At 56.2% G+C, this 24,433-nt stretch overlaps 7 protein-coding genes across 7 annotated transcripts; 4 read left to right on the plus strand and 3 right to left on the minus strand.

Annotated features, from left to right (window-relative positions):
• Positions 1-5,465: 5,465 nt before the first annotated feature.
• Positions 5,466-7,539, minus strand: ColSpa_03042 (ATPase family AAA domain-containing protein 3B; the record flags this gene model as incomplete). The annotated part of the gene is made up of 2 exons (XM_049269254.1): positions 5,466-7,217; positions 7,273-7,539. The coding sequence occupies 2 exons, from the start codon at positions 7,537-7,539 to the stop codon at positions 5,466-5,468; spliced, it is 2,019 nt and encodes a 672-aa protein (XP_049125211.1).
• Positions 7,540-8,719: 1,180 nt separating this feature from the next.
• Positions 8,720-12,327, minus strand: ColSpa_03044 (3-hydroxy-3-methylglutaryl-coenzyme A reductase; the record flags this gene model as incomplete). The annotated part of the gene is made up of 2 exons (XM_049269255.1): positions 8,720-9,110; positions 9,164-12,327. The coding sequence occupies 2 exons, from the start codon at positions 12,325-12,327 to the stop codon at positions 8,720-8,722; spliced, it is 3,555 nt and encodes a 1,184-aa protein (XP_049125212.1).
• Positions 8,784-11,862, plus strand: ColSpa_03043 (uncharacterized protein; the record flags this gene model as incomplete). Its single annotated transcript, XM_049269256.1, has 3 exons — positions 8,784-8,869; positions 8,926-9,119; positions 9,185-11,862. The coding sequence occupies 3 exons, from the start codon at positions 8,784-8,786 to the stop codon at positions 11,860-11,862; spliced, it is 2,958 nt and encodes a 985-aa protein (XP_049125213.1).
• Positions 12,328-16,314: 3,987 nt separating the features above from the next.
• Positions 16,315-17,151, minus strand: ColSpa_03045 (nicotinamidase; the record flags this gene model as incomplete). Its single annotated transcript, XM_049269257.1, has 3 exons — positions 16,315-16,944; positions 16,979-17,023; positions 17,086-17,151. 3 exons carry the CDS (start codon positions 17,149-17,151, stop codon positions 16,315-16,317), a joined length of 741 nt encoding a protein of 246 aa, XP_049125214.1.
• A 1,787-nt stretch (positions 17,152-18,938) lies between these two features.
• On the plus strand, positions 18,939-19,972 carry ColSpa_03046 (nuclease S1; the record flags this gene model as incomplete). The annotated part of the gene is made up of 3 exons (XM_049269258.1): positions 18,939-19,170; positions 19,231-19,322; positions 19,379-19,972. The coding sequence occupies 3 exons, from the start codon at positions 18,939-18,941 to the stop codon at positions 19,970-19,972; spliced, it is 918 nt and encodes a 305-aa protein (XP_049125215.1).
• A 612-nt stretch (positions 19,973-20,584) lies between these two features.
• ColSpa_03047 (3-hydroxypropionyl-coenzyme A dehydratase) lies at positions 20,585-21,608 on the plus strand (the record flags this gene model as incomplete). Its single annotated transcript, XM_049269259.1, has 2 exons — positions 20,585-20,871; positions 20,990-21,608. 2 exons carry the CDS (start codon positions 20,585-20,587, stop codon positions 21,606-21,608), a joined length of 906 nt encoding a protein of 301 aa, XP_049125216.1.
• An 815-nt stretch (positions 21,609-22,423) lies between these two features.
• On the plus strand, positions 22,424-24,224 carry ColSpa_03048 (uncharacterized protein; the record flags this gene model as incomplete). Its single annotated transcript, XM_049269260.1, has 2 exons — positions 22,424-22,494; positions 22,544-24,224. The coding sequence occupies 2 exons, from the start codon at positions 22,424-22,426 to the stop codon at positions 24,222-24,224; spliced, it is 1,752 nt and encodes a 583-aa protein (XP_049125217.1).
• Positions 24,225-24,433: the final 209 nt, after the last annotated feature.

Genomic DNA, 24,433 nt, shown 5'->3' on the forward strand with positions numbered 1-24,433 from the left:
ATTTTGCACGGCACCGTTTGACAAACAGCGTAATCATCAACGCAACTACAGACAAAAGTACGGCGGTCCAGAATAGCACGACTTCTAGATGATCCGAAACATAGTTCAGGAATTGACCATCTGATCCGTGCCATGACCGTCCAGCTGCGTGTCCAAATACCTTCTTTGCATATCCCTCCCCCAGCAATGCTAAACCATGGTGTGCTTTACTATACATCCACGCGTACTGCCGAAAAGCATGCGTGACCATAATCGGCCCCGTGGACCAGAAGACTCGGAGATATGGGAGGAGAATCCGTCTCGATGTCGAGCCGCCGCGGCGCTTGGCTTCTTGTAAAGCCCATTCAAGAAAGGGCGATCGGCGCTGGGCCATGAAGAAGTGGTTACTCAAACCGGCAGTCCCTGAAGTGGGAGCAAAGATGGCTTGAAGACCGAGGTTTTGAAGACAGGCCATCTCTTCTGTCGATCTCGGATACACGTCGAGGTCTGCGTATATGCCTCCCTCGGCATGAACTACAACCAGTCTTGCTACGTCCGCTCGTTGAATGTTCTGGGAGTATCCCTCGTATGTTGATAGTAGCCAAGTGTAGTTGGTTTTGATAAGTTTCAGGACGTCATCGTCGGTCCAGAGTTTGACGGTGTAGTTGAGAGGCTTCAAGTTCTGCTTCCATGTCTCGTGAGAAGCTAGTACTGGATATGTGCTGACGTCGGAGTTCTTCCAAATCTGGTGTACGGTTTTTGGTATCGGTTCTTGCGGTATCGATAAGTCGAGGGGCTCGCGGGGGGGTTTGAATTTGTCTCCGAAGTGGCACACAGGCTGATGACTTCGATTGAATGGTTCGAGAGGGTAAAGTCGTTTGTGTAGCTGAGTTGATGAAACACCAAAGCGGCCGTTAAAGTCACCACGACGACAGCGGAGATCTTAATTACGACTTTGCCCGGGATGACAACCATTTTGAAGATTGAAAGCTGTTAAAACGACAAAAGCATCGGTTAGAGAACAGTTGTGCTGAATAGTAGTATCGTTTCTTCCTAGGCGTCGTGGAATAGTTTGAGAAGGAGAAATGATAAAAAGGGGCCGTCGAATGGGTGTCTTTGAATGGGCAGAAATGCAAAGAGATTTGTGTGACAAAGTGAACGACGGTGTTCGAGTCAACAAGGAATGGTATCTTAGCAATGAGAACGAGGGGGTATCAAAAGGAGGGATAGGCCAAGCGTAAGAGAGAGAAGTGTGAACGATTGAATCCACGATGAAGGAACAAGTAGAATGATGATAAAGAATGAGAAACAAATCAACAGAAGATGATTTCCAAATGGCATCACTTTAGATATGATGTTTGTATGGCTGATATACTAATGCAATGCTATAGATTCTCCGTGGGCCACGAGAGCACTACATCACTTGACACTTCGAGAGCGGTGTCCCTATCCCACGTTGATGCAAGCTATTCCCAGACTGCACTCCCAACAAACTGGTTCGATTGCCTGACTCGACTACTCTTGTCACGACGTACATCCTCGTTTTTCGAAATTGGACTAACAGAGGCGCGAGGCATTATGTTTGACACACTGCCGGCCTGCCCCATCCGGAACCTGCTCTACGTCTTTTACAGCCGAGGCCATCTCTATCATGCATTTGGGCCCCAAATTGGCTACCACGACATCGTATTGTCTACGTATAGTTTTGACAACTCCGCCACTTCTCGGTACCTACCGATGGTCCAACTGAAACCCCTTAACTTAATGGCACTACTATGCTCATGTAACCCCCCTACGCATATGCGCACGTGTACCATGATGGAACGGGAGAAGCGCGCTTGTGGAGGAAAATAGTGGTTCGTAAAGACAAAATCCTGCGGCAAGATCAGTGTGGGACCAGAGAACTAGGCAACAGTTTAAGGCGTTTCCGGGCGGGATACCGAGAGGGAGCTACCCCGGGGGCCGTAAGGGCCGAGCTGGAGTCTCTACGCGCCATTAGTTTGTTCTGCCTGGACGAATCACAGATACAGGTCCAGTTTCTCAATTAAATACATAGATCCATCTCAATCCCCGAGAGAAGAATGGCATCTATTTCGCAAGTCTATTGTTGTTTCTCCTAGTTATGTCCAGGTAGTAGTCGTTCGGGCGACTACAGTTCTTGGAGACTTGTATCTCTCTACGAAATTACATGTCATAATTTGAATCCGACATAATGCGGCGTAGTTGGCAGGGCAGAGAATAAGAGTGACCATGTAAGAGAATGCGAGGCCATGGTGCACTAAGTGATCCCAGCGTGACATTTTGGGCCACACCCATTTGATTGACTAGTTGACGGTTTCTGCTCCAGCCCCAATGCAGCAAGCCTCGCCTCGAGTAAAGAACGCTTGTTGGCCCGCGACCTTATTGTCGCCATCCCCCACTCAAGGCAGCAACATTCTGTACCGTCTCCGCACAAGGCAGCAGCATTTTTTACTCGAAAAGGGGGACCATGGTAGAGATGACCCAGTGGTTCGGTAGAGCTTATTAGTCTGGAAGTTGGCAAGCCTCTTTACGTAAGTGCCAATCGGGTCTTAAACATGGCTAATAATACATTGACAGATGAATAACTGACAATCATCTGGTTAGTGTCGCCGAGGTCCCGTCATTCAGACAAGTGACGGGCAGGATACCAGGTCGAGTATTCTCGAGACAAGGTATACCACACATCTTACAGCGAAAAGGCACGCGTGCAGTGATCAGCCTGGACCACTCTCAAGGTTGATCTCAAATTCTGGGAGCCTGGTAGCTGTTTGTGCTGGTGGAACTCTGATTCCCTTGCCTCAAGCCCAGATGAGAGTGATTCTCGGCTGGGGGTTCCGCGCGTAGTTCAGCGACTGTTCGTGCCGACCGGTACGTTTAAATGCCTATTTAGGGTCATGGAATCCCAACATTCCACAGAGATAGCAGCTCCATTTTGCAATCTGAGCCTGTTAAGAACTCTAATCAGCCGCGAGTGAGTTTCAATCGTCAATGGCTAGCATCGGCGTGTAAGATTGCCACACAATGGACTTGCGATGTTGGCACTATTAGTAGATTTCGGTGTGCACAATTCATCATATCCGTGTAAAACGCTTTAGAATATGGTTTAGATAAAGATAGACTTCTTCCATTAGGTAAAATGTTGGATTGGTAACAAAGCTCCATGCAGCATCTGATTTGAAAACGCCATTACCACTCTGCTAACCTACCCCTATTCGGTCGTTCCGACGCACTCAGGACCTCGATTGGGATGCACCCTGCAACCACGCAAGGCAACAGCGTGAATAAACGAGGCGCATCTTTCATCTACCGGCGAAGATACCGATCAGAGATGAAGACCAGCCTATGTTCTTTCTAGGCGACGCACCTAAGGCCCTATCAAGGTTTCTGTTACACATACAAAGGCACCGCGTCCCACGAAGCTCACTGGATCAGCCATCGGACCGGTTTCAGGTCATCTAGTTGTAAATGTAGCTCTGGCGGGGTCTCATTAACTGGAAGAAGTACTCTTGTCTTGCTAAAAACTTGTCGAAACGACTCGCAATTTCTTTTGCTTTTGCTGCGTGTGGCCAACGGTATTGCACAGCTTCATGCGATGATATGATCCTGGTAGTGTTTGCCCTCTTCTACTGATGCTTTCAGCCATTCTTCTTAGTCATTGTTTGTAGACAGACAAGATCATTATCGAAGTGCTGTCTGGGCTGTTAAAGTCAGTAGTAAGAAGATTCCAGGACCACGAGCCTTCGTGGCACGAACAGGTACTCAGTCCAGCGAGCCCCACAAAGTTTAAGCTCTCTCATTATGGGTACGGGGGCAAAGAACTCCTCATCCGACTTGATTTCTACTCAAACCATACTACTTTGTACTGCCTGACCCCTGACCTGAAGTCCACTTGTCTCGCAAGAACGTAGCGCTTTTCAAACAACCCAAGTGGCGCCGGGTCTCCGGATAAGTAATGCCGGGAGTTGCCGGCGAGATTCTTCGTCCAGTTCGTATGTAATACGACGACGAGAACGGTTATCCTACCTGCTGTGACAGGGAGATCCTTCGTCATATACCCTGTGCCCAGGGCGTCTTTGAAGGGTGGGACGTCAATCAGATTATACGCAACCAGCACAGATGGGGGTGTTTTCTGTTCAGGTGGTGCCAACGAAGATTTTAGTCACCAGGCCCACGAAGAAGTGTCTTCATGTACCCCTTTCTTCAAACTATCTGCCCGTCACTCTTTAGGTAAGCCAAGCTGAAGTCTGTGATGCCTCAGCTGACTGCTTTCCATTCCGAAGTAATCTCAAGACGAAGCGATGCCTTACGCCCGAAACTTAGACCTCCCATGAACTCGCGTTCTTTCCCCTCCTCCGTCGTTCCTTTTCTATTGATATTGTTACTTTTACCCCTTAGTCTCTTCATGATGAAACCTAGCAGAACAGTGGTTGCATTATGGTCATGCTTCTGGTATACTGCAAAGTCTGCTTGCCGTTGTGTATCGACGGTAGACCGCGAGCCTGGAGCCCACCGAATCGAGAAGTCCATCGGCAACGCTGTCTAACAAACAGCATCAGACCCTTGCAAGGGGCAACCAGTTCTTAAGCATGGAAGACAGCAGCATGCCGTCCTCGTCGTACTTCTCTCGTTTCCTTAAGTTTGTTACCCCTGGCCTAGCTCACAGTAAGTATACTCAGCGACCTCGGAATTTATAATCCGTCGAAACTGTTGCAAGACATCCCCCTTGGCTTCGGGCCCAGGGTTTTCCCAGGAAGCCAGCGGAAACCCAACGACGTTCGCCGCGTGAATTTGTAACTTCAATGTTTGATTGCCTGAGACCCATTCCCACCCTGAAGCCAACAGCGTACCCTTATCATCCCAATGACTCAGTCATGAGCATTCCTGTTCTCCCTGTCAGAAGCAAACGTCCACGAGCCCTCGGATAGGTCTGACCTAACACCCTTTCAGGCTGTATAGGCCCCAGCCCCTGCATACAACTAGATCTCAACATCGTCGGCCGCACAACGGGCAAACCTGCCGACCTGTCTAGGCGACGTCCTCTGACGATGCGACTCGACAATGTCTTTGCTGTCAAGCTTCATCAAAACCTCGCCATCGAAAAGCACATCCCTGAGCCCTGAAGAACCTAGCAAACCTAGTGCAGATATCAGACAACTCGATCCACGTTCACCTCATCGCCTACTGCTCCGCCAATATCCCAAAAGGCGCGTACCGAGCGACGCATCAACTGAGAACGCAGTTTTACGAAAGTTACCAAAAGCGACTAGCATATCAACGGGCATATAGGGGCCAACAGCCGCACTCGCCGTCCCTCGATAAGCACATGTTCGTGTCACGTTTTTCATATCCACCCGCGTAACTTGAACACTTTGTTGCCTGATTGCTATAGAAGACAACATACGAGAAACACGCTCATCAATCCCAGCACTAGGACCTCCTGCGGCACCAAGAATATTCTACGCCCCCTACCGAGCCACGACATCGACGTCCCCCTCCCCCTCGTCCAACTCCCTTTCAAACGCCATCTGGATATCCACAACCTGCAGCAGCTGCGCACAGTCCAGCTTCCGCTTCTTATGCGCAGCGAGGCTCCGCGCCGTCCGCACCACGTTCTTGATCTGCCGCCCGTTCAGCTTCCCCTCGGCGAGCTTCTCATAGCCGGCCTCGTCAACGTCCGCGCCGCCCTCGACATTGTCCAAAAAGTTGCGCCACACCCTCATCCTGCTCTCGCGCGGCAGGTCGTCGTACTTGAGGGGCACGTGGATGCGGCTCTTGAACGCGTCGTCAAAAGTGCGCACGCGGTTCGTCGTCATGAAGAGGATGCCGCTGTAGTACTCGAGCGTGCGGAGGAAGATGGACACGAGGCTGTTGCGCTCCATGTCGTGCAGCGAGCGGCGCTCGAGGAACACGTCGGCCTCGTCGATGAGGAGCACCGCCTTCCACGTGCTGGCCAGGTCGAGCGTCTTGCTCAGCTTCTCGTCGAGCGCGCCCGCCGACGTGCCGAGGTCGCCCGAGGAGACAATGTACAGCGGCCGGCGGCTGAACTCGGCCACGCACTCCGCGGTGAGTGTCTTGCCCACGCCGGGCGGACCGTGCAGGACGAGAATGAGGCCGCGGCCCTTGCCCTTGACGATGTCGTCAAAGGCAGATGCGTTCGGGTCCGTGGTGCGGGCGGTGTGCTCAGCCACGAGAGCCTGCACGAGCTCCTTCTGCGAATCCGGGAGGACGAGCTGCTCGAAGCACTGGGTGTTCCACTCGATGGGGCTGATCTTGTCGACGAAGAAGTCGAGGAACCTCTTCTCGGTGAAGCTGAAGCCGCGAACCATGGGGCTGGCCAGCAGGGCCTGCTCGTCCGTAAGGGGCGGGTACTCGGCTGTCTCTTTGGGGACGAGTTCCATCTCGTCGCTGTCGCCGGCTTGCTTGCGCTTCTGGCCAGCGGCCTTGGGGAACGGAACGACACCGAAGGCGTGGTTCGCCATGATGCGGTGGTGCGTCTCGGCGTCGACCATGATCCGGCCGTCAATGTTGAAGCGGCGGTTATCGTGGTCCAGCGCCACGCCCTTGTACTGGCGGAAGTTCTGACCCGCGAGTGCCTCCCATCGTCGACCGCGCTCGATCAGCAGAGCTTTGACGGCATCGGGGTTGGGATGGTGCTCCAGAGGCATAGCGTTGAGCGACGCAATCTGAGCGGCGCCAGCAAACGCAGGGATCAAGAGGCACTCGTCTCTGATCCCGAAATCGTCCCCGTCAAAGTCGACGTATTGGACGCTGAGCTGAAGGCCAGCGCACTGTCCGCAGATATACTGGTAGCTGTTGAGCTTGTACACACGGGGCTGGCTAAACCGGGTGGCGTAGACGAGGCTTCCTGGCCGGAAGATGGTCCAGAGGTGCTCGTAGCTCATCAAGCCCTGCTCGAGGAAGTTTGCTCCATCGGTGATGGCCTCGTGGAACTGCTCGTTGATGAAGTCGAGCAGGACGGGCATGTGTTGGGCTCCCTCGGACTCGGGATCGAGGTCCCCGGCAGCCGCAGCCAGCTCATGGCGGTAGTGATACAGACTACGAGGGGGAAAGTTGACGGTGATGTTGGAGGTCAGGTAGGACTGGCCGGGATACTTGTTTCCGATGACGTCTCCGAGGATGTCCTTGAGGCCGGGAGAGTTGACCTCGAGAGTCGTTCCGCAAACATACTGGTTCTGGCTATCGTACTGGCGCGTGATCTGAATAGACAGGGTGAGACGGGGCGGCAACGTTGATCCAACGAATAAGACTTACGCAGAGCGCGTACTTCTCGTACCAGTTAACCTTTTGCTCAGGGATGTCCTCGTCTTCCTTTGGCTCGGTGATGTACACATGTCCCTTCTTGGTCCATCTCTTCTCGAGATGCTTCAGCTCGACCTGCATAGGGGCCTTTTCAAGCTCCTCGCGGCGTCGCTTCTCTTCCTCGGTGAGAATGCCGTTGATCTCCTGCTGGTCCTCTTCATCGAGAGTATCATCATCATGCTGGATAGATTTTCGAGCCAATTGTTTGATGCGAGCCATTGTCTGAAGGAGTTCCAAGAGTGGCGAGGTTACAGGTTGCAGAAGCGAGTATGGGGAGATGTAGTAAGATGCTTGCTGCTGATGAAGATTGAAAATAGTAGTCAAGTTGACCCTGCTTTATACTTATCAAAGATGTCCCAGGAAGCTCAGCCAGACCCCGGCCTGCGATCGTGGGTCAAAGGCCCGAAAGCCCAGGCAGGACGCAGGCAGCCGTACCCCGCCCGGACGACCAAGAGGAGTCATCGGCACCCGGATAGGCGTCACATTGACGGGGCCGAGAACCATATCAGTCATCGCCGTTTCAAATCAAGCGTATAGATGGTCCGAACAAAGAGAGATTCGCTTGTTTCCATGGTCCAAGGTCCCTACAATGCGGCACAGTCTGCAGATAGGGCGGCTGCTGCCTGCGTGGTCTCGAATCATGTAAGCCGCGACCCAGACTTGCGAGGCTGGCAGCCTCAACGAGAACGGTTGGTCTGCAAGCGCTAGCAGGTGCCCGAAGCCTGCATAAAGCCTCTCTCACTTTGCCGACCTATGAACTCTGTCTGTTTCAGCATTGCTTGGTGGTCGAGTACAGCAAACGCTGTGAATATAGCGGATGGCAGCCGGCGTAGGTAAGTGGTGAGGTCGGCGATGGTGACTAGGTCTTGATTTGGAAACTTGCAGGAGTCCCCAAGTTGATAGATGTTCCTTATCTTGTAACGGTGACAAAACCCATAGCTATCGTACGGACAAGACGTGAGGCTCGGCGATGATGAAGACGTGGGGAAAGCTAGCGCCGCACCTAAGTCAAGCTTCAGCCACATGTCGGAAGGAAGGCAGCAGCGTCTGTGGCGCACACGACCCTTGCGCATTTCGACCAATTTCTCGGGTAGCCAGCCTCTTCACTGCAATTTACTAGGTAGCCCATCAGAATGCATGATCATCAACGAAAAAAACTGGTCGAACCGACTAGGACAAAGAAGACTTATGCATCTGAATCTACATACAAGCTGGCATAGCCAGCACACCCTCTTGCGAGGGGCATGATTTCTTTCTCCTCCTGCCACTGTAAGCGCATTACAGCGTATGCGAAAAATGGTGTATCTCAATCGCCATGTGATGTTTGCTCTATCCCCAAAACTCCGTAATTATATGTCTGCTGTTTTTCTTTTTGCCTATATACAGCACTTCATAGAACTCAACGACGCGACCGCTCAACAGCAGCCGCACTCTTGCTGGCCGCCTTCTCTGCGGCGCTGGTCATGGCCAGACCGACGGGTGTCATGGTTCCGCTAGCCGGGGCCGGAGTGTTGCTCCTCGTGGGCGGCGCAGAACGGTTGTGCTGCATGTGAGCCCTGACCAAGTGACCCGCCGCCAATGCACTGCACAGCGACAACTCACCAGCCAGGACACCGGCAGCAATGACACGAGCGAGACGGCGCGAGTTCTCGCCAGGAGTCGTGGGGTGAGGACCGCGGACGCCGAGCATGTCAAGCATAGCGCTTTGGGGCTCCAAAATGGTGCCGCCGCCGAGGGTACCGACTTCGAGAGACGGCATGGAGACGGAGATTTGCAGAGAACCGCGGAGGCTGCACAAGGTCAGTATTCAGAGCTCACTACTATGAGGGGAGAATAGACTTACTTCTTCATGATGGTGATACAGTTGGCACTTTCCACCACCTGCGCAGGGTCTTGGCCGGTAGCAAGGAAAATGGCGGCAACAATGTTGGCAGCGTGAGCGTTGAAGCCACCGACCGAACCAGCCATGGCGGATCCAATCAAGTTCTTGTCGACGTTGAGCTGGACGAGGGTATCGACATCGCTCTTGAGCACATTCTTGACGACATCACCGGGGATGATGGCCTCGGCGACAACGCTCTTTCCACGTCCGTCGATCCAGTTGATGGCGGCGGCCTTCTTATCCGTGCAGTAGTTACCAGAAACCGAGACGATGCTCATATCCTCGAAGCCCTCGGACGCCATGACGGAGAGGGCGTGCTCGACACCCTTGGAAATCATGTTCATGCCCATGGCGTCACCGGTGGTCGTCTTGAAGCGGATGTACAGGTTGGTGCCGGCGAGCGCAGTCTTCATCGTCTGAAGGCGGGCAAAGTTGCTAGTGGAGTTGAAGGCCTTCTTCATGACTGCCTGGCCAGTCTCAGAGTCGAGCCAGATCTTGGCAGCACCAGCGCGCTCGAGGGTCTCGAAGCTGACGCAAGGGCCACGGGTCATTCCATCGCCGGTGAGAACCGTGACAGCACCGCCGCCAGAGTTGATGGCCTTGCAGCCACGGCTGGCACTGGCCACCAGGACACCCTCAGTAGTGGCCATGGGGAGGAAATAGCTCTGTCCGTCGATAACAAGAGGACCAGCGACACCGACGGGAAGGGGCAGGTAACCGATGACGTTCTCGCAGCAAGCACCAAAGACGCGCTCCCAGTTGTAGTCCTTGTAGGGGAGCTTGGACCGCTCGAGGCTGCTGGTGAGGTCGGAGGTGGCGTTGGTGCGGGAGATGATGGAACGGCGGATTTTGACAGCACGAGTGAAGTCCTTCAGCGCGCGCTCCAGGGAGTAACCGGGAATCTTGCCACGCAGGGACATGGTGACCACCTCGGAGTCCGTCATCTCGTGGACGCGCTTCTCGGCGATCATCTTCTCCAGCTGGGCAATGGTGCGCTTCTCGACAGGGCCCGTCGGCTCGGAGGGCTTGGCCTGGGTCATGGCCAGCTCCGACTCGTCGTCGGTCGTAGAGGGCGTCGCGGGCTTGGGGGTGGGAGGGATGTACTCGCCAAGGGGCAGGGTGGCCGAGTCGGTATCGTTAAACTTTTCGGCGCGGGCCAGCTCCTTGGGGTCGATCTGGTGGTCGGGGACGTTGGGGTCCTTGATGCCCCATCGCGCAGCGTTGAAGAGGTAGCCGTTCAGGGCGACACTCATGGCCAAGGCAACGATGATCCACTTGGAAAGAACGGGGTCCTCGAGACTCTTCAAGATGCTGCCAACCATGCGGCCGCCAACGCCGTAGTTCTCAAAGTGGTCATACTCATCGTCGAGCTTGTGGCCGGACTTGCTGGCAGGAGAAGGAAGGGCATAGTGGATGGAGGGGTATTCCAACTCGTACTTGATGGGGGTGAGAACAGTGACAACGGTCGGGCGCTCATTGGCCTTGGCAGACTCCAGGATGGCGTCCAGGCCGTTCGAGGCGACCTTGAAGGGATCGACAGGAGGAGCCGTCACAACGGCGCTGAGACCGCCAGTCAAAGAAGCCAGGCTGGGAAGAGAGCTGGAGTTGCGGAAAGGAATGGTACAGATGTTGATGGCGTTGATCAGGACGAAACCGCTCACCATGAGCACCTTGAACTTGGGCACGTTGCTGCTCTTCATCTGCTTGCCGAACAAAGAAGCCTCCTTGGGGGGCTTGCCGTCGAATTGGGGCCAATCGTTGCTCTTGGCCACATTCTCGGCCACGCGGTGGCTGACACCGTCATCCTCGAGCGCGCGACGCATCTGGACGTGGCGCTTGATGCGGTTGATCTCGAGCTTGATGCTGAGAATAGCAGTGTAGAAGGAAAACAAGAGGATGCAGTCGAAGAAGAGAATCCACGCAGCGAGGAAGCAGAACTGCTGGAGACCGCCCTGGACGCCCGAGGCAGCACCGAGGACGAGAATACCAATCTCGATGGCGTAGTCCTTGACAATATCGTAGCCCTTCTCCTTGATCGCGGCCTGGACGGCATACTGGATAACGTTGGGGGACGAAACATCCGACTTCTTGGACTTGTTGTCGTCCTTGTTCCCCTGGGGCTTGCGGTGCTCAATGGCGTGGGAAAGGACGGCGCGCGTCAGAACGATGTTCTTCTCGAAGCCAATGGTCACGACCAAGAATGGCAGGCCCTCGGAAAGCAAGACCATGGTGATGGGCACGCCAAGCTTGGTGGTGACGAGCAGGCCAAACAGGAAGGCGAAGACGGAGGAGAAGAGGACGTTGGTGAAGAGCCAGAAGTTGGAGCCCATGCGGCGCATGGACAGGAACAGGGAGACAAACGTCAGGTGCATCGACAGGTAGCCGAGCACCATGATGAAGATGTCGAGAGCCTCGGCGTTCTTGAGAAGGTCAAGGAACTCGGTCCAGCCGTTGCGGGCCCATTGGACAAGGCTGTTGCGGGTGTGCACCTTGGCGGCCTTCATGATCCACATCTTCTTCTCCTTGCCATGTGTGGTCTCGATCTCGTCGCTGGTGGCATCAGGAATCTCCTGGGCAACAGACAGGAACTCGGCGGCCTGAGAGTAGGGGACGGAGAAGGCGAGAGCGCTGTCCTGGGAGTAGCTGGTGAGGGAGTTTGAGGTCGAGGGCAGCGAGGTGATGGACAAGTTTTGAGGGATCGGGACGGCGTGGGTGCGCGGGGCAGTGTTGATGGACGCGGGAGACTGCGACTCGGGGAAGACGAGGGTCAGGAGGGCCTGGTGGTCGACGTCGCCGGAGATGGAGGCGTCGGGCTCGACGTTTTGCCATTTCCAGCCCGTCTCCGAGCTGGCGTGCAGTCTCCGGCTGCCCTCAATGAGGGACGACCAGTCGGCGGTGCGGACGCTGATGGTGGCATCGAACAAGCTCTCCTGCAGCAGGCCAACGTACGAGGTGCTGGCCAAGACGGCCACAATGACAACGGTGTGGATCGGGTGGGAGCAGGCGAGCTTGGAGAGGAACTTGAGGGCGGGCGTGATCTTCTTGTTGATCCAGGAGGGAGCAGCGGGCTGGGCAGCGGGCTGCTCACCCCGAAAGCGGCGGGGGAGAAATGTTGAGGATATCATGGCGAAAAGTTGCGGTGTATCAAGATCGTCTATTAAGAAGGCATTGGGGTAAAACGGCCGAGGAGAAAGGGACGAAGACGAGGTTCTGCGGGTTCAGGAGTCAGCAATTGACGTCGACAAAAGGGTCATGATCTCGGTTCCCCAGAGGGTTGAGTGCGCGGGCAGACGGCGAGGGGTGGCTGGCCCGGGGAAGTAGACGGAGCTGGAATTTGGGTTGAGGAATTTTGGCGACGCGGATGGGCTGTGTGGGATGCGCTCGCCGCCGATTGGAGGAGGGCCGTACCGGTTGGGAAGCAGACGCCGTTGACGTCTATAGTGCTCAAAAACTCACCACTTGATGCCTCCAAGGTTCGCGCACGAAGAGAAGTTCGAAGAGGGGGGGGAATATTAAACGTCTGTGACGGAGCGTCGGAGATCGAGGGTGGTGGTCGCGGAGAGCCGAAGTCGCAAGGAGCTGTTGAAGTGCTCAAGCGGAACTGCGAGAGTGGGTTGGGCAAATCCTGTTGAAGAGGAGGCCTTGCAAAGGGGGGGTTGGCAGATCACTCTCGGGGAGGAGAGAGGGAGGGAGAGAGGAGCAAAAAAAAAAAACAAGACCCTCGCGATACAACGGGCAGCCAAGTACCTTTTTAGATATGGAGACCAAGCTGGGTCGGGACGGGTCGAGGAGCTTGAGGACCTCAGGCAGGATCAACTGACTACCTACACTCGACTTGGGTAGGAGTGGCAGGGGGAAGTCCAAGTGTAAGGCCTCACTGGGAAGAAACACATACGACGAGATGGGAAAGAATGGGAGGGAGAGGTCGACAAATTTGAAGATTCTGGGGGGTGGACTAGGACTGGTGGTGGGCGAGGACGAAAATTAAAATAATAAAAGAGTTGGTAACGTCCCGAATGCTTGTCGATGGCGCACGACGACGACGACGAACGAGCGAGAGGGACAGAGAGCAACGGTACAAGAGACGAGGGGCCACTAGTCCAGAGGAACAGACCAGAGGAGTACAAGTTGGTTGCGGGAATAACAAGTGAGGGACAAAGTAGCTCGCAGATCCACCACGGGACGAAATTGAAATGATGGCAATCCCGGCAAGCCGGGCTGGGATTGTGTTGGTGCGTCCCGGCGTAGGCTTTTCTGTGGTGGGCGGTGATGATGAGCGACCAAAGGCGTCACAGGGACGATGGGCAGCGAAGACATACGAATGCACTAGCTGCAGTGGGGTACCTACAGTAGGTACATAGTAATGTAATATGGGGGTGCAAAATGACCGGTGAGTTCGGCGAATTTGACGAATTGGACAAATTTGACGTGGATTTGCCAGCAACGGCAAATTTACCGATGATGGTCCGCGCCGCCGTACCTTGATACAGCACAAAGCTAGTGCCGAATGAGGCAAAGAACGCTGTGTGTCGACCTCTTTCAGACGGGTGTAAACAGGGTGAACTGAGGAACGTAGGTACTGTTACCCCCCCTCCCCCTTCCCTCCGGGCCTGGGAACCACCATCAGTGTCAGTGTCAGTGTTCCCAGTCGTTCAGGGCTAGGCAGACGTTGGGAGAGGCGTTTGGCGGGTTGGTGTACCTGTCGCGTCTGCCACAACATGCTGTCACCATCCGCTAAAGCACAATTTGCAGCGTTGGGAAAGGCCAGGCGGACCCTAGAGTCGCTGACGGCCTGATTAGACTAGGTATGGCCTGGCTGTCTGGTCCTCGAGACTGGCGGCCCCAGGAGGCAGGCAGCGTCGTGGTGGCATGTGTCATCGGGGAGCCACACACGACTGGGCTTCTGCAGCCGCATCGCCGCACAGATGGCGCGTCCTGTCTTATCCCACCCGGTGCCTCCTGTTGTTTGGTACTTGGTGAATGTTGTCGTTGTTCGGTGAAGGTTGATGGTGGCCCGACGAGGAGGGTTTGCTTCAATCGCCGAATCAGCACATGGGCAGTACATACACTACATACACTTTCTCACAGGCGGGCGGGCACCGAGGTTTGGTAGGTGGTGAATGAACAATAGTGTTTGTGTCGACATTGTTGCTGTTATCGCTGACTCGCCGGTGGTCTTATCTGATAAGCGGACCTCCCTTGATAAAACACCTCGAGCTGGGGACACCAGCTCGAGACTTTGACGGCGAACCCCAAACTTCCAAAGCACAAGCCCCGCCTGGTCGCTGCGTCATAGTAGGCAAACGCAATGAGAAACACAGCAGACTCGGGGCTTACTGCGACAGCCCAGATGCCGTGCCTCCCAAATCTTGAGGAGCACAAGTGACACCACAGACGCAACAAGGACGACGATGGTACGGATAAGGCGCTGTAGGTTGCGGGCAAGGCAGGGGAAGCGTTGTAATGCGTCTTTCTCAGCGGCTTCTGGAAGCAAACAACGGGGTTTGCGGTGGTTCCGCAGGCGGGCTTAGTGCAAACGTGTTGGACAAAATTTAATTTTGTTATGCATGTGCAATCTTGTACGACGTAGTCTGAACATTGTTCATTGGTCTGGGAACGCCGCAGTACAGCAGCAAACAGCAAATATGCCTGCACTGCACTGCACTACACTTGCAACGTGCACCTGCTCCTGCTGCTCCTGCTGCTCTTGCTGCTCTTGCTGCTCTTGCTGCTCTTGCTGCTCTTGCTGCTCCCTGTGTCGTGTGTCGGGAGCGCCTGCACCGGGTGTCAATTCCAGTCCAGCCAAGTGCAGGCGCAAGGTTGCATCCAGAATGGGAAATAGTCCATTGTTGGAATTGTGGTGGGCCCCTGCTTTGGGGGATCCACCGCTGTTCGTTGGCACTGCGTTTTTTCCCTCCCATGTCCGTTCTTCAGTGAGTGAGGGTTCCTTCTTTTTCCATCAAACCGGACTTGGGGATTGACAAGGCCAGCAGAATCCGTCCATGCATTGCAATCGACATCCAACGCCGCTCTTTCATCTCGGTTTGCATTATCAATATGCCATATTCGGGCCCTCGCCCGGTTTCCGATCCAGTCACCCACGCCACCTCGTTCGCCCCCCTTGTCGACCGTCTCTCCCCCTCCCCCAGATGTTGCTCGACATCGACCTACACTTTGACCAAGCCAGCCCGTCGATGTGTCTTGTTGTCACCCTCGTCCACTCTATTCTCTTACGGACTATCCCCTCTTGCAGGCCTGATCTGATGTGACGAAACCCTCCCTGCCCACTCACCTCGCTCCAATGCCCCTACTCCCGGTTCTTTTTCATGTTATCTTGACGTTTCTGGATGCTGGTGGACACGGCGGGTACTCCTCTAGCGGTGAAACTCCAGTCGTGGTTCGTTGCCCGTGTCCATCAACTCCAGATCTGTGCAGCGAACCCCTGGTGATCCCCCAATTTTTCTTCCCCGTCTCTCTTCCTGGCTCTCCTGCGCCTGCATGGACCAGCTGAAGGTCCCACTGACCCCCTGCCGTTGCGCCAGTTCGCGGCTCTCTCGCATCCTGGCGACATACCCAAGCACGGCTGACCACGTCGACGGCGCAGCAAATCCCCGTACACTACTACCACTTGCTAGGTACTCACTCGATGGGTGTGACGGACTCCTGGACACAAGCCTGGTTACTGCCGCTGCAATGAGTGAGTTGAGGACCCTTCGAACTGCTGGGTCGGCCGATGGGAGGCACCGCGCTGCGTGCTACCAATGTGTAGATGTCTTGCTGCATGGTGTGGTGAGCAGTGCCTTGCTTGTCCTTCTACTATTTTACTCGATAAGCTTTGGCCACCACCTTTGTCGTGTCAGGATAGGGCTGCATCGAGACACACGCCATGCAACAGCCGCCCGGTAGCATTGTACTGCACCACCAGCAGCAACCCGCATACGACGGATTCCCCAAAGGACAGCCGCCTCATGAAACACACGGTATCCCAACTTCATCGCATCGCCCTATCCAGAAGGGGTAACCAGCAGACCATCCCTCCCCCTTCTCCGAGGGTTCTCTCCAACCTTGGTTTATGAGACGACTTTGGGGAAGAACAACAATGCGTCGCGCCCTCATCCTCGTGAAGCCGTTCCAACCCTCCGGACCTCCGGACCCTCCACGCTGACAATCTTGACACCGCTGGCCTCTAACTCGCCCTTGCACTTGACCCATTGCTCGGCGTCCACTGGCCTCGTGCCCTCCTCGACGATGAAGGTCCGGAACCCTTCCTTGTTCGCATCTGCGGCGGTGCAGTTGACGCAGTAGTCGCCAGCCAGACCGACCACATAGACGTCCGTGATGCCCTTGTCCTTGAGAGCCGCCGCGAGTCCGCTGTCCGACACCCGCGGCGACTGGAAGGGGTCGTAAAAGGCGCTGTACATCTCGACGGCCTCGTTCTGGCCCTTCTCGATGACGGTGTCGACCGCCGAGAGATCCAGCTCCGGCACCAGGGCTGCGCCGGGCGTCCCCTGCACACAGTGCACCGGCCACAGGCGTGTGTGGAAAGTCTCGGTGCTGTTTCGCGGGTTGACGATGTCAATGGCATCGACAAACGGCTGCTTGTCCTCGTGGTTGGAGGCAAACGAGATGTGGTCTCTGGGGTGCCAGTCCTTGGTGGCGATCTTGGTCACAAACGGCAGACGCAGCAGCGAGTTGACGACGGGATGGATGTCGCGGCCGTCGGCCACGGCGAGTGAGCCATGCTCGAGTGGGCGTCAGTCATGGACGCAAACTCACTTTCCGGACGGTTCCTCGAGGAGACGGCGCACGCCTCGCCAAGCCCTGCAAGGCTGCGGGGGATGCGACGAACGGGGGTAACAACGTGGTCGTCTACAGATACTCACCGGCGGACAGAAATCCTCCTGGAAGTCGACGACGATCAACGCCGGTCTGAACTGGGCCTCCGACATGGCGCGTGTGCCTCGCTGGTCACTTGATACGGATACTTGTCGTTTTGTAGCGGGTCTCTCTCCTCGCTCGGAAACTTATGCAGGAAGCACGAGTCGCGGGCGTGCGTGCGGACGGATGAACTAGGAGACGAAGAAGGCGGTTCTGCAAGACGGGCCGGCGGAGAGTGACGCTGGCTGGCTTCTGTCAGTCGGCCGTCGTTCCTCAATGTGTCGTGTATCGCAGAAGGCGGTTTGCAAGGTGGGCGGATGGGCTCGTCGTCGACATCGCCATCCAGCGATACGTCCCCGCCTCTTATCGGCCTTATCGCCTCTAATCGCTACAGCGGGGCACGGGAGTGAGGTGGCAGGCCTCTGTGCACCAGGTACCACCTACCTACACTACTCGATACTGATTGCTGGAGCCCAGGGGACCTTGTGCTAGGATTTACAGGGCCCAGCACGTCGTTCAGGGCCCCCAAATTACAGCGAGCTGATCTGCCGCTGCACCTTCCCCAGTGGCTCAAGGCATAGCGGTAGTCACATTATATCGGCGGCGCCGCACTTTATCTTATCTCAATTCAGAGTGTCCCTAACCCATTTCGAGCCTGACGTCTGCAACCTCATGAGTCGAGCCAACGGTTCGTGACAAGCCAGCACCAGCAACGGCATTGGACCAGCGATGGACCAGCGATGGACCAGCGATGGAACTTCCCCCGCCAGCTTGACTCGATGACAAGAACGTGTTGGAGCCGCCGCCCCTTGATCCCACCACCTGGTGGCTCGTCGCATCCCTTCAATCTATCTTCTTTACAGAGGTCTGCGCCTTGTTGCCCCCCTCAAAGTGGGAATGTCAATCTCAACCCGAAAGTGCATCCATCCCCTCGGGACTCTGTACGAATCTTGAAAAGATTCCAGAGGCGTACGCCACCGGCATCAATGCGCCACGCTTCAGCAGCTGAGCCAAGTCCGCCTCGGCACTGGCAGGAGCTTAAGCGTCTCCCTCCGTCAGCGATGGCGCCAACCACCCCGCGTGGTGCTCAGCAACGACATTTCAACGGATGGGGAGCGTATGGCCTGCCATTGGTTTGTGGCCGATGCTCTGAGACAAAGGCGGGCACAACGCGGGCTGTCTTCACCATGTACTCCGCACCAAGCCTCTCAAGACGCGAATAGCGGCGTCGAAAAGTCACCGGCTTCTGCTGTCTATTCAACAAGTTGCTTACGGGGTCGCCTCCATCATCGGCGATGTCGGTCCTCCGCGGCGCAATGTTAAGGTTGTCCAGCTCGACTCACCGGAGTAATCGTTGCCGAGCAGGCCCAGCTCGTCGACCGGAACTTGTTGTCTCTCCAGTGCTGTTGTACATTGCTCAATTCCGTGAGACCAGGCTCGTTCGCTGTTGATTTGCCCTGCTTTCATTCCTATAAGAGCCCTTGACTCTCGTTCAACTCGTCGGTTTCGAAGCTGAATGCCTATTTACTGTGCCAAGTGGCTGAGGGGAGCTCTCGCAAATACCGTCTCAGAACGACTGGTCTCAGCCCTGTCGCGCTCTCCTCCAATCACAGCCCCTCGAAGACAGCTCAGCTGCGGAAGTGTCCGAGAGCTGGCGTCTCGACGTGCCACATCAGACGACAGCCACATTTGGAGCTGACAGGTCGATAGCGCGATGCAACGGGCTAGTCTGTCGCAGAGGTGGCCAGCTGAAGAGACACGCGATATCCGATAAGAGCACCGCGTCTTGCTCCAACGTCTTGCCAACATCCAACATCGACCTCTCTCTTGCACACTGCAACTTGCCACTGCACTCGAGATGCGTTTATCAATCGCCTTCCTGGCAGCGGCCATCCAGCCGGCGCTCTCCTGGGGAAACGTCGGCCACCGCACCGTCGGCTACCTCGCTGAGAAGTACCTGACGGATGAAGCTGCCGCCGTCTTCGGGGAGCTCCTCGCCAACGACCGCAACTACGACTTTTCCGATGCCGCGACCTGGGCCGACACGCTCCGGGGCCATATGGGCTGGGCGAGCAAGTACCACTACATCAGTACGCACGCCGGGTCATCGCCGCCGCACCTCGTATGGACAACCGACTGACCGTCGCCAGATCCCCCCGATGACCCTCCCCGTCTTTGCGGGATGAAGTACCCCCAAGATTGCCCGTCCAGCGGCTGCGTCATCTCCGCCATCCAGAACTACGTGCGTCCTCCGATCCTAACCACGGGTCGCCCCCAAAGGCTGACACGTCCTCCCAGACCTCCCAGATCCTCGACACCTCGCTCCCGCACATCAACCGCAAGAACGCAACCATGTTCGTCATCCACTTCCTCGGCGACATCCACCAGCCCCTGCACGCCACCGGCATCCTCCGCGGCGGCAACGACATCCGCCCCGTCTGCTGGCGCCGTCAGCCGCGCAACGGCGTCTGCACGGGGCCGATGAGCCTGCACTCCGTCTGGGACACGCAGATCCCGCACCGTATCCGTGGACTGCCGCCGCACCTGAACCCGTCCGACGAGAAGGTCGCCGCCGCCGCGTGGGCCGCGGACTTGCACCTCCGCCAGGAGCGGGCCGGCGTCAACGCCACGACGGGGCAGTGCGTCGACCTCGACACGGGCACCTGCGCGCTGGGGTGGGCGAGCGAGTCGAATGCCTTTGTGTGCTCGCACGTGCTGAAGCCCGGGCTGGCGTTCCTCAAGGGGCACGACCTGAGCGAGGCCTACTTTGACGAGAACTGGGAGGTGGTGGAGGAGGTCATTGGGAACGCGGGCGTGAGGCTTGGCGCGTGGTTGAACGCCATTGCCGCGAGGCTGGCCTCGGCGAAACGGCCTTTGTCTGAGGATCTCTGATTTCGAGCGTGGATATATGCAAGACCGTTTTGGGGCCAAGAGTCCTCGGTCACCGCGGCGGTTGGCAGGGTGGGAAGCAGTATCTGACTAGGCGTGTGTAGCGGTTACGCGCCAGATGCCAAGCGCCGACATGTATGCCGAGGTTCTATGTGGGGAATACATCAAACTTCATCTACATCTCGTTGACAGATTCCTGCCACGTGATCCTTCACTTGTCCACGAGCCTTGGTAGGACGCAATGTCCACGATGTAGCTGGTGGACCCAGCGCAAGGAGAGGCCCCTCGGGAGCATTCCCGGGTCCGTTGGAGGAACGAAAACTTACACTCACACGCGCTCGGCCGCCCTCAAACGTAGGTACATCCCGTGTAAGTTGGACTGCCGCGACGGGAAGAACAGAGTTGCGGTTCCTGTGCGGGGTACCCAAGCAGCGTGCCGGCCGGTTCAGCTCGCGGTCTCTTTATTCGATTATTTATCTTGCCAGACTGACGTTGCCGAGGTTCCCTGTGCGACGGTCGTCGACGACATAAGATGCAAATGGCCAAATACTATTCGAATCTGCCACGGCCGCTACCGCCTGGGTCAATCGATATTCTGTTCCACCCAACGCCAACATGAGCTCGACCTCTACTGACTTGCCCACCTCGTATACAAGCCTCGGACGCGATGGCCTATCCGTCTCGCACGTCCCGGCGAGTTCGGCCGCGGTCACCAAAGTGATCATGGTCACCCTCGACCGGCCTGCCAAGTACAACGCAATGACCCTCGACATGCTCCTCGGTCTCGAGGCCATCTTCAACACCGTCAGCGAGGACCCCAGGGTCCGCGCCGTGGTCCTCACCGGCGCAGGCAAGGCCTTTTCGGGAGGGGCCGACCTCAATGTCGGGTTCACGGGCATGGTGTACCTCAAGGAGAGCGAGGAGACGATGCGAGACTTTAGAGATTGGTACCTCTCCTTCCCACGTCGCGAGCCGCGTATGGCCCTCATGCGGGGTAAATCATTCTAACCCCCTTCACAGGGGCGGCCGCGTCGCTCTGGCGATCACCAACTGCAAGAAACCCACAATCGCCGCCATCAACGGCCCGGCCGCCGGCGTCGGCCTCACAATGACGCTGCCCGCCACCATCCGCGTGGCCTGGGAGGGCGCCAAGTGCGGGCTCCCGTTCGCCCGCCGCGGCATCGTCCTCGAGTCCTGCAGCGCCTTCTTCCTCCCGCGCCTCATCGGGCTGTCCAAGGCGAGCCACATCGTGGCCACGGGCGCCGTCTACCCCGTCACGGACCCGCTGGTGCGCGACCTGTTTTCCACGCTGCTGCCGACGCCGCGGGAGACGGTGGAGTACGCCGTGCGTCTGGCGGAGGACCTCGCCGAGACCACGTCGCTCGTCAGCACGAAGCTGATGCGCGACATGATGGTGTACGGCCCGCCGAGCCCGGAGGGCGCGCATATCCTCGATTCGCGGGCCTTTGTGCAGCTCGCTGGGACCGAGGACAACGTGGAGGGGGTGCGGAGCTTTCTGGAGAAGAGGAAGCCAGAGTTCACTGGCAGCCTGAGCCGTGAGAGTGTTCCGTTCTGGCCTTGGTGGGACGGTGATACTGGGCGGTATGTCTCTCAGCTTGAGAAGGCGGCGAAGCTATGACTCTTGCTCCTGTTGTAGTGAATTGTAGTCTCGGTGGTTCGATCCTTTTAAGATCCTCTGAGTTGGCCAGATTCAATCAGCTTATTGTTTTAGAATCAAGTTGTATTATCCTCTCACTCGATTGCTTAAAGACGAAAAAAACACTCATTTCATATTGTCTGACATGTAAGCAAGCCTGTGGCATGATGCATTAACATATACGGGAAGGACATGTTGTGGTGGGAAAGAACGGTTAACAGTGCACTAAAAAGCTGCTCCTTGCCATCATCATCATCATCAGGGTCGACACTCTGGACCCCTCTTTGGCAGGTTGAGCGAGTGGGCGATCAATGAGAACTGTTTTTCAAAAATGTGGCTCGCAACAAACAGTTCCGAAAACGACTCGCATCCATTTTTGGGCTAATATCCGGACGCTCGATACCAATGGAGTAGGGCAACAGCAAGCTTCACATGAGTAACATGTAATATCTAAGCCCAGACGGTGTAAGTTGTTTGTTGTCGAGTGTTGTCGGGCTCGTCCACTAACAATTTAAGCATCCCACTAGCCTCGATCTTTGGGGGTGGACCGATCCCCCAGATTGATCGCTAATTTCTGGGCGCAAACCAACGACAAAGATGGCGTTGCGGGGAATGACCTCATTAAACTCCAGGTCTCAGCGTCATAGACAAGAGGAAGCAGCACAAGCTCGTGCCGTATTTGATCGCGGGCGCGTCTGCATGTCCATTCGATATGGCGGATACCATGAACCTGCACCCTTTCATTGATGGCAACTCAAACCTTCGATCGTGATATTGAGCAAAACAGCCCAGAAAACATGTCGCAGAACGGAAATACGGGCAAGGATGGGCGCAAGAGGGTCCTCGTCGTTGGCGCCGGTGCAGCCGGGTACGTCTTGATGAAATCTCACGGTAAACATGCTGCTAACACCCACCAGTATGTCGACGGCTTACCACTTATCCAACCACCCCGACAAGTTTGATGTTACCATCATCGACTCGGTCGACTATTGCGGAGGTCAGGCATTCTCGATCCCTCTCGACAAGGAGCGCCATGGAGCCAGCTGGTTCAACCAGGGCGTACAGGGCGGCAGCTACATCTTCCATCACACGCTGACCATGTTCGCCCGCCAGGGGTACCACGCGGACCCCGTCAAGCTGCAGGTCTCGTTCGGCAAAGACGACAAGTTCTGGACCAACGTCTTCCCGACCGACTTCATCGCGAAGCACCAGGCCGAGGTCCGCAGGCTGGCGTTCATGCTCAAGTTTATGAGATGGTTCGAGGTCTTCTTTGCGCTGCTGCCGCTGAAGATTGTCTTCAAACTCTTCCTGTTCTCCGAGGAGTTTACAAACGTCGTCGGCCTCCCCATGACTGCTCTGTTCCTGGGTACGGGCAATGCAACGCCAGAGGTCCCGGCGATCATGCTGGAGCGCCTTTGCACGTCGCCAACTTACGGAATGTGGTACCCCGCCGATAAAAACAGCGTGGTGTCGAATCTCCCGCCAATGGTGGTCTTCCCGAATTTCACCGACTTCTACACAGCCTGGAAGAAGGACCTCGAGTCTCGCGGCGTGACGGTTCGCTTGTCCACTGAGCTCACCGAAGTCGTCCACCGAAACAAGCGCGGTGTGTTTGTCAAGACCAAGCCCCGCACTCCCGTGGAAGATGGCCACAACCCCGTTGACGGCGACCCTGACGCCCCTCAGTCCGAGGAACACTACGATGAAATTGTCCTCTGCGTCCTTGCCGACACAGCCAAGAAGATCCTCGGCAAGACATCGTCGTGGCGCGAGCGCAAGGTCCTCGGATCGGCCAAATTCTCTGACGACATCACCATCACTCACAACGACTCCAACTACATGAAGAAATATTACGAGAACTTTTACGACGAGAAGAAGGCCGTCAAGGCTTTGGGAAAGAACGGTGACTTGGATCAGTCTTCTCGTCTCGCATACGCCAAGGACAATTTCAGACCCATGTACTACATCCGCATGTACGACGACGACCGTTCCAAGCTCGAGATGTGCTTCGACACCACCAACTACCAGGGCCAGTTCCCGCAGAAGGTGCCGTTCGAGCAGCACGTGTTCCAGACGATCTATCTCAACAAGGGCCGTGACCGCAGGCACTGGACCGACGATGAGATTGACAAGGACAAGATCATCCGCGCCGACTGGTGGCATCAGCTCTGCCACTCGTGGACGCACTACGTGTTTGTCGTGCCCTGGATGATGTTCCTCCAAGCCAAGAAGCGCACCCGTTTCGCCGCATCATGGACATTGGTCAACGCGCACGAGATCGCCATCATGTCCGGCATTGCCGCCGCCGTCGACATGGGCGCCGACTACCCCGAGGACCTGGAGCACGACAAGTTCGCACTGCTCTGCTTCAGGTTGTACTACCTACTCGCCTATGGAAAATGGTACCGACGGAAGTTCAAGGACAGCAAGAGCCAGAAGGCGAAGGACGGCGCTAGCTGGGCTTCAGGTGTCTATGGCAGCATTTACAAGGGGCCAGGCGTCGCGACGGAGGAGAGGTCGACTTGGAGGGAGGATGTAAAAGCTGGCAGGAGCACGGAGAACCTGGCCGATGGTAACAACGGGCGGAGCCAGCCGTAATTCATGATTGAAGAGAGCGGAAGTGCAGCATCGAAAGAGTATGTGCATTAATCAGGGTCGAGTGTGCCGTTACCATCAAGATTGTGCTGCCTGGCTAGGTTTCTCACCATGTACTCTACGCTTGTACTCCTACAGAGAAGAGCTTAGTTATCATCAAACAGTCTGGCCGCATCATCAGTCGGAGGGCGACACGACGAGGGCATTTGCGA

This window comes from Colletotrichum spaethianum (genome assembly GCF_022836535.1).
Source record: "Colletotrichum spaethianum MAFF 239500 DNA, contig06, whole genome shotgun sequence".
Classification (NCBI taxonomy): Eukaryota; Fungi; Ascomycota; class Sordariomycetes; order Glomerellales; family Glomerellaceae; genus Colletotrichum; species Colletotrichum spaethianum.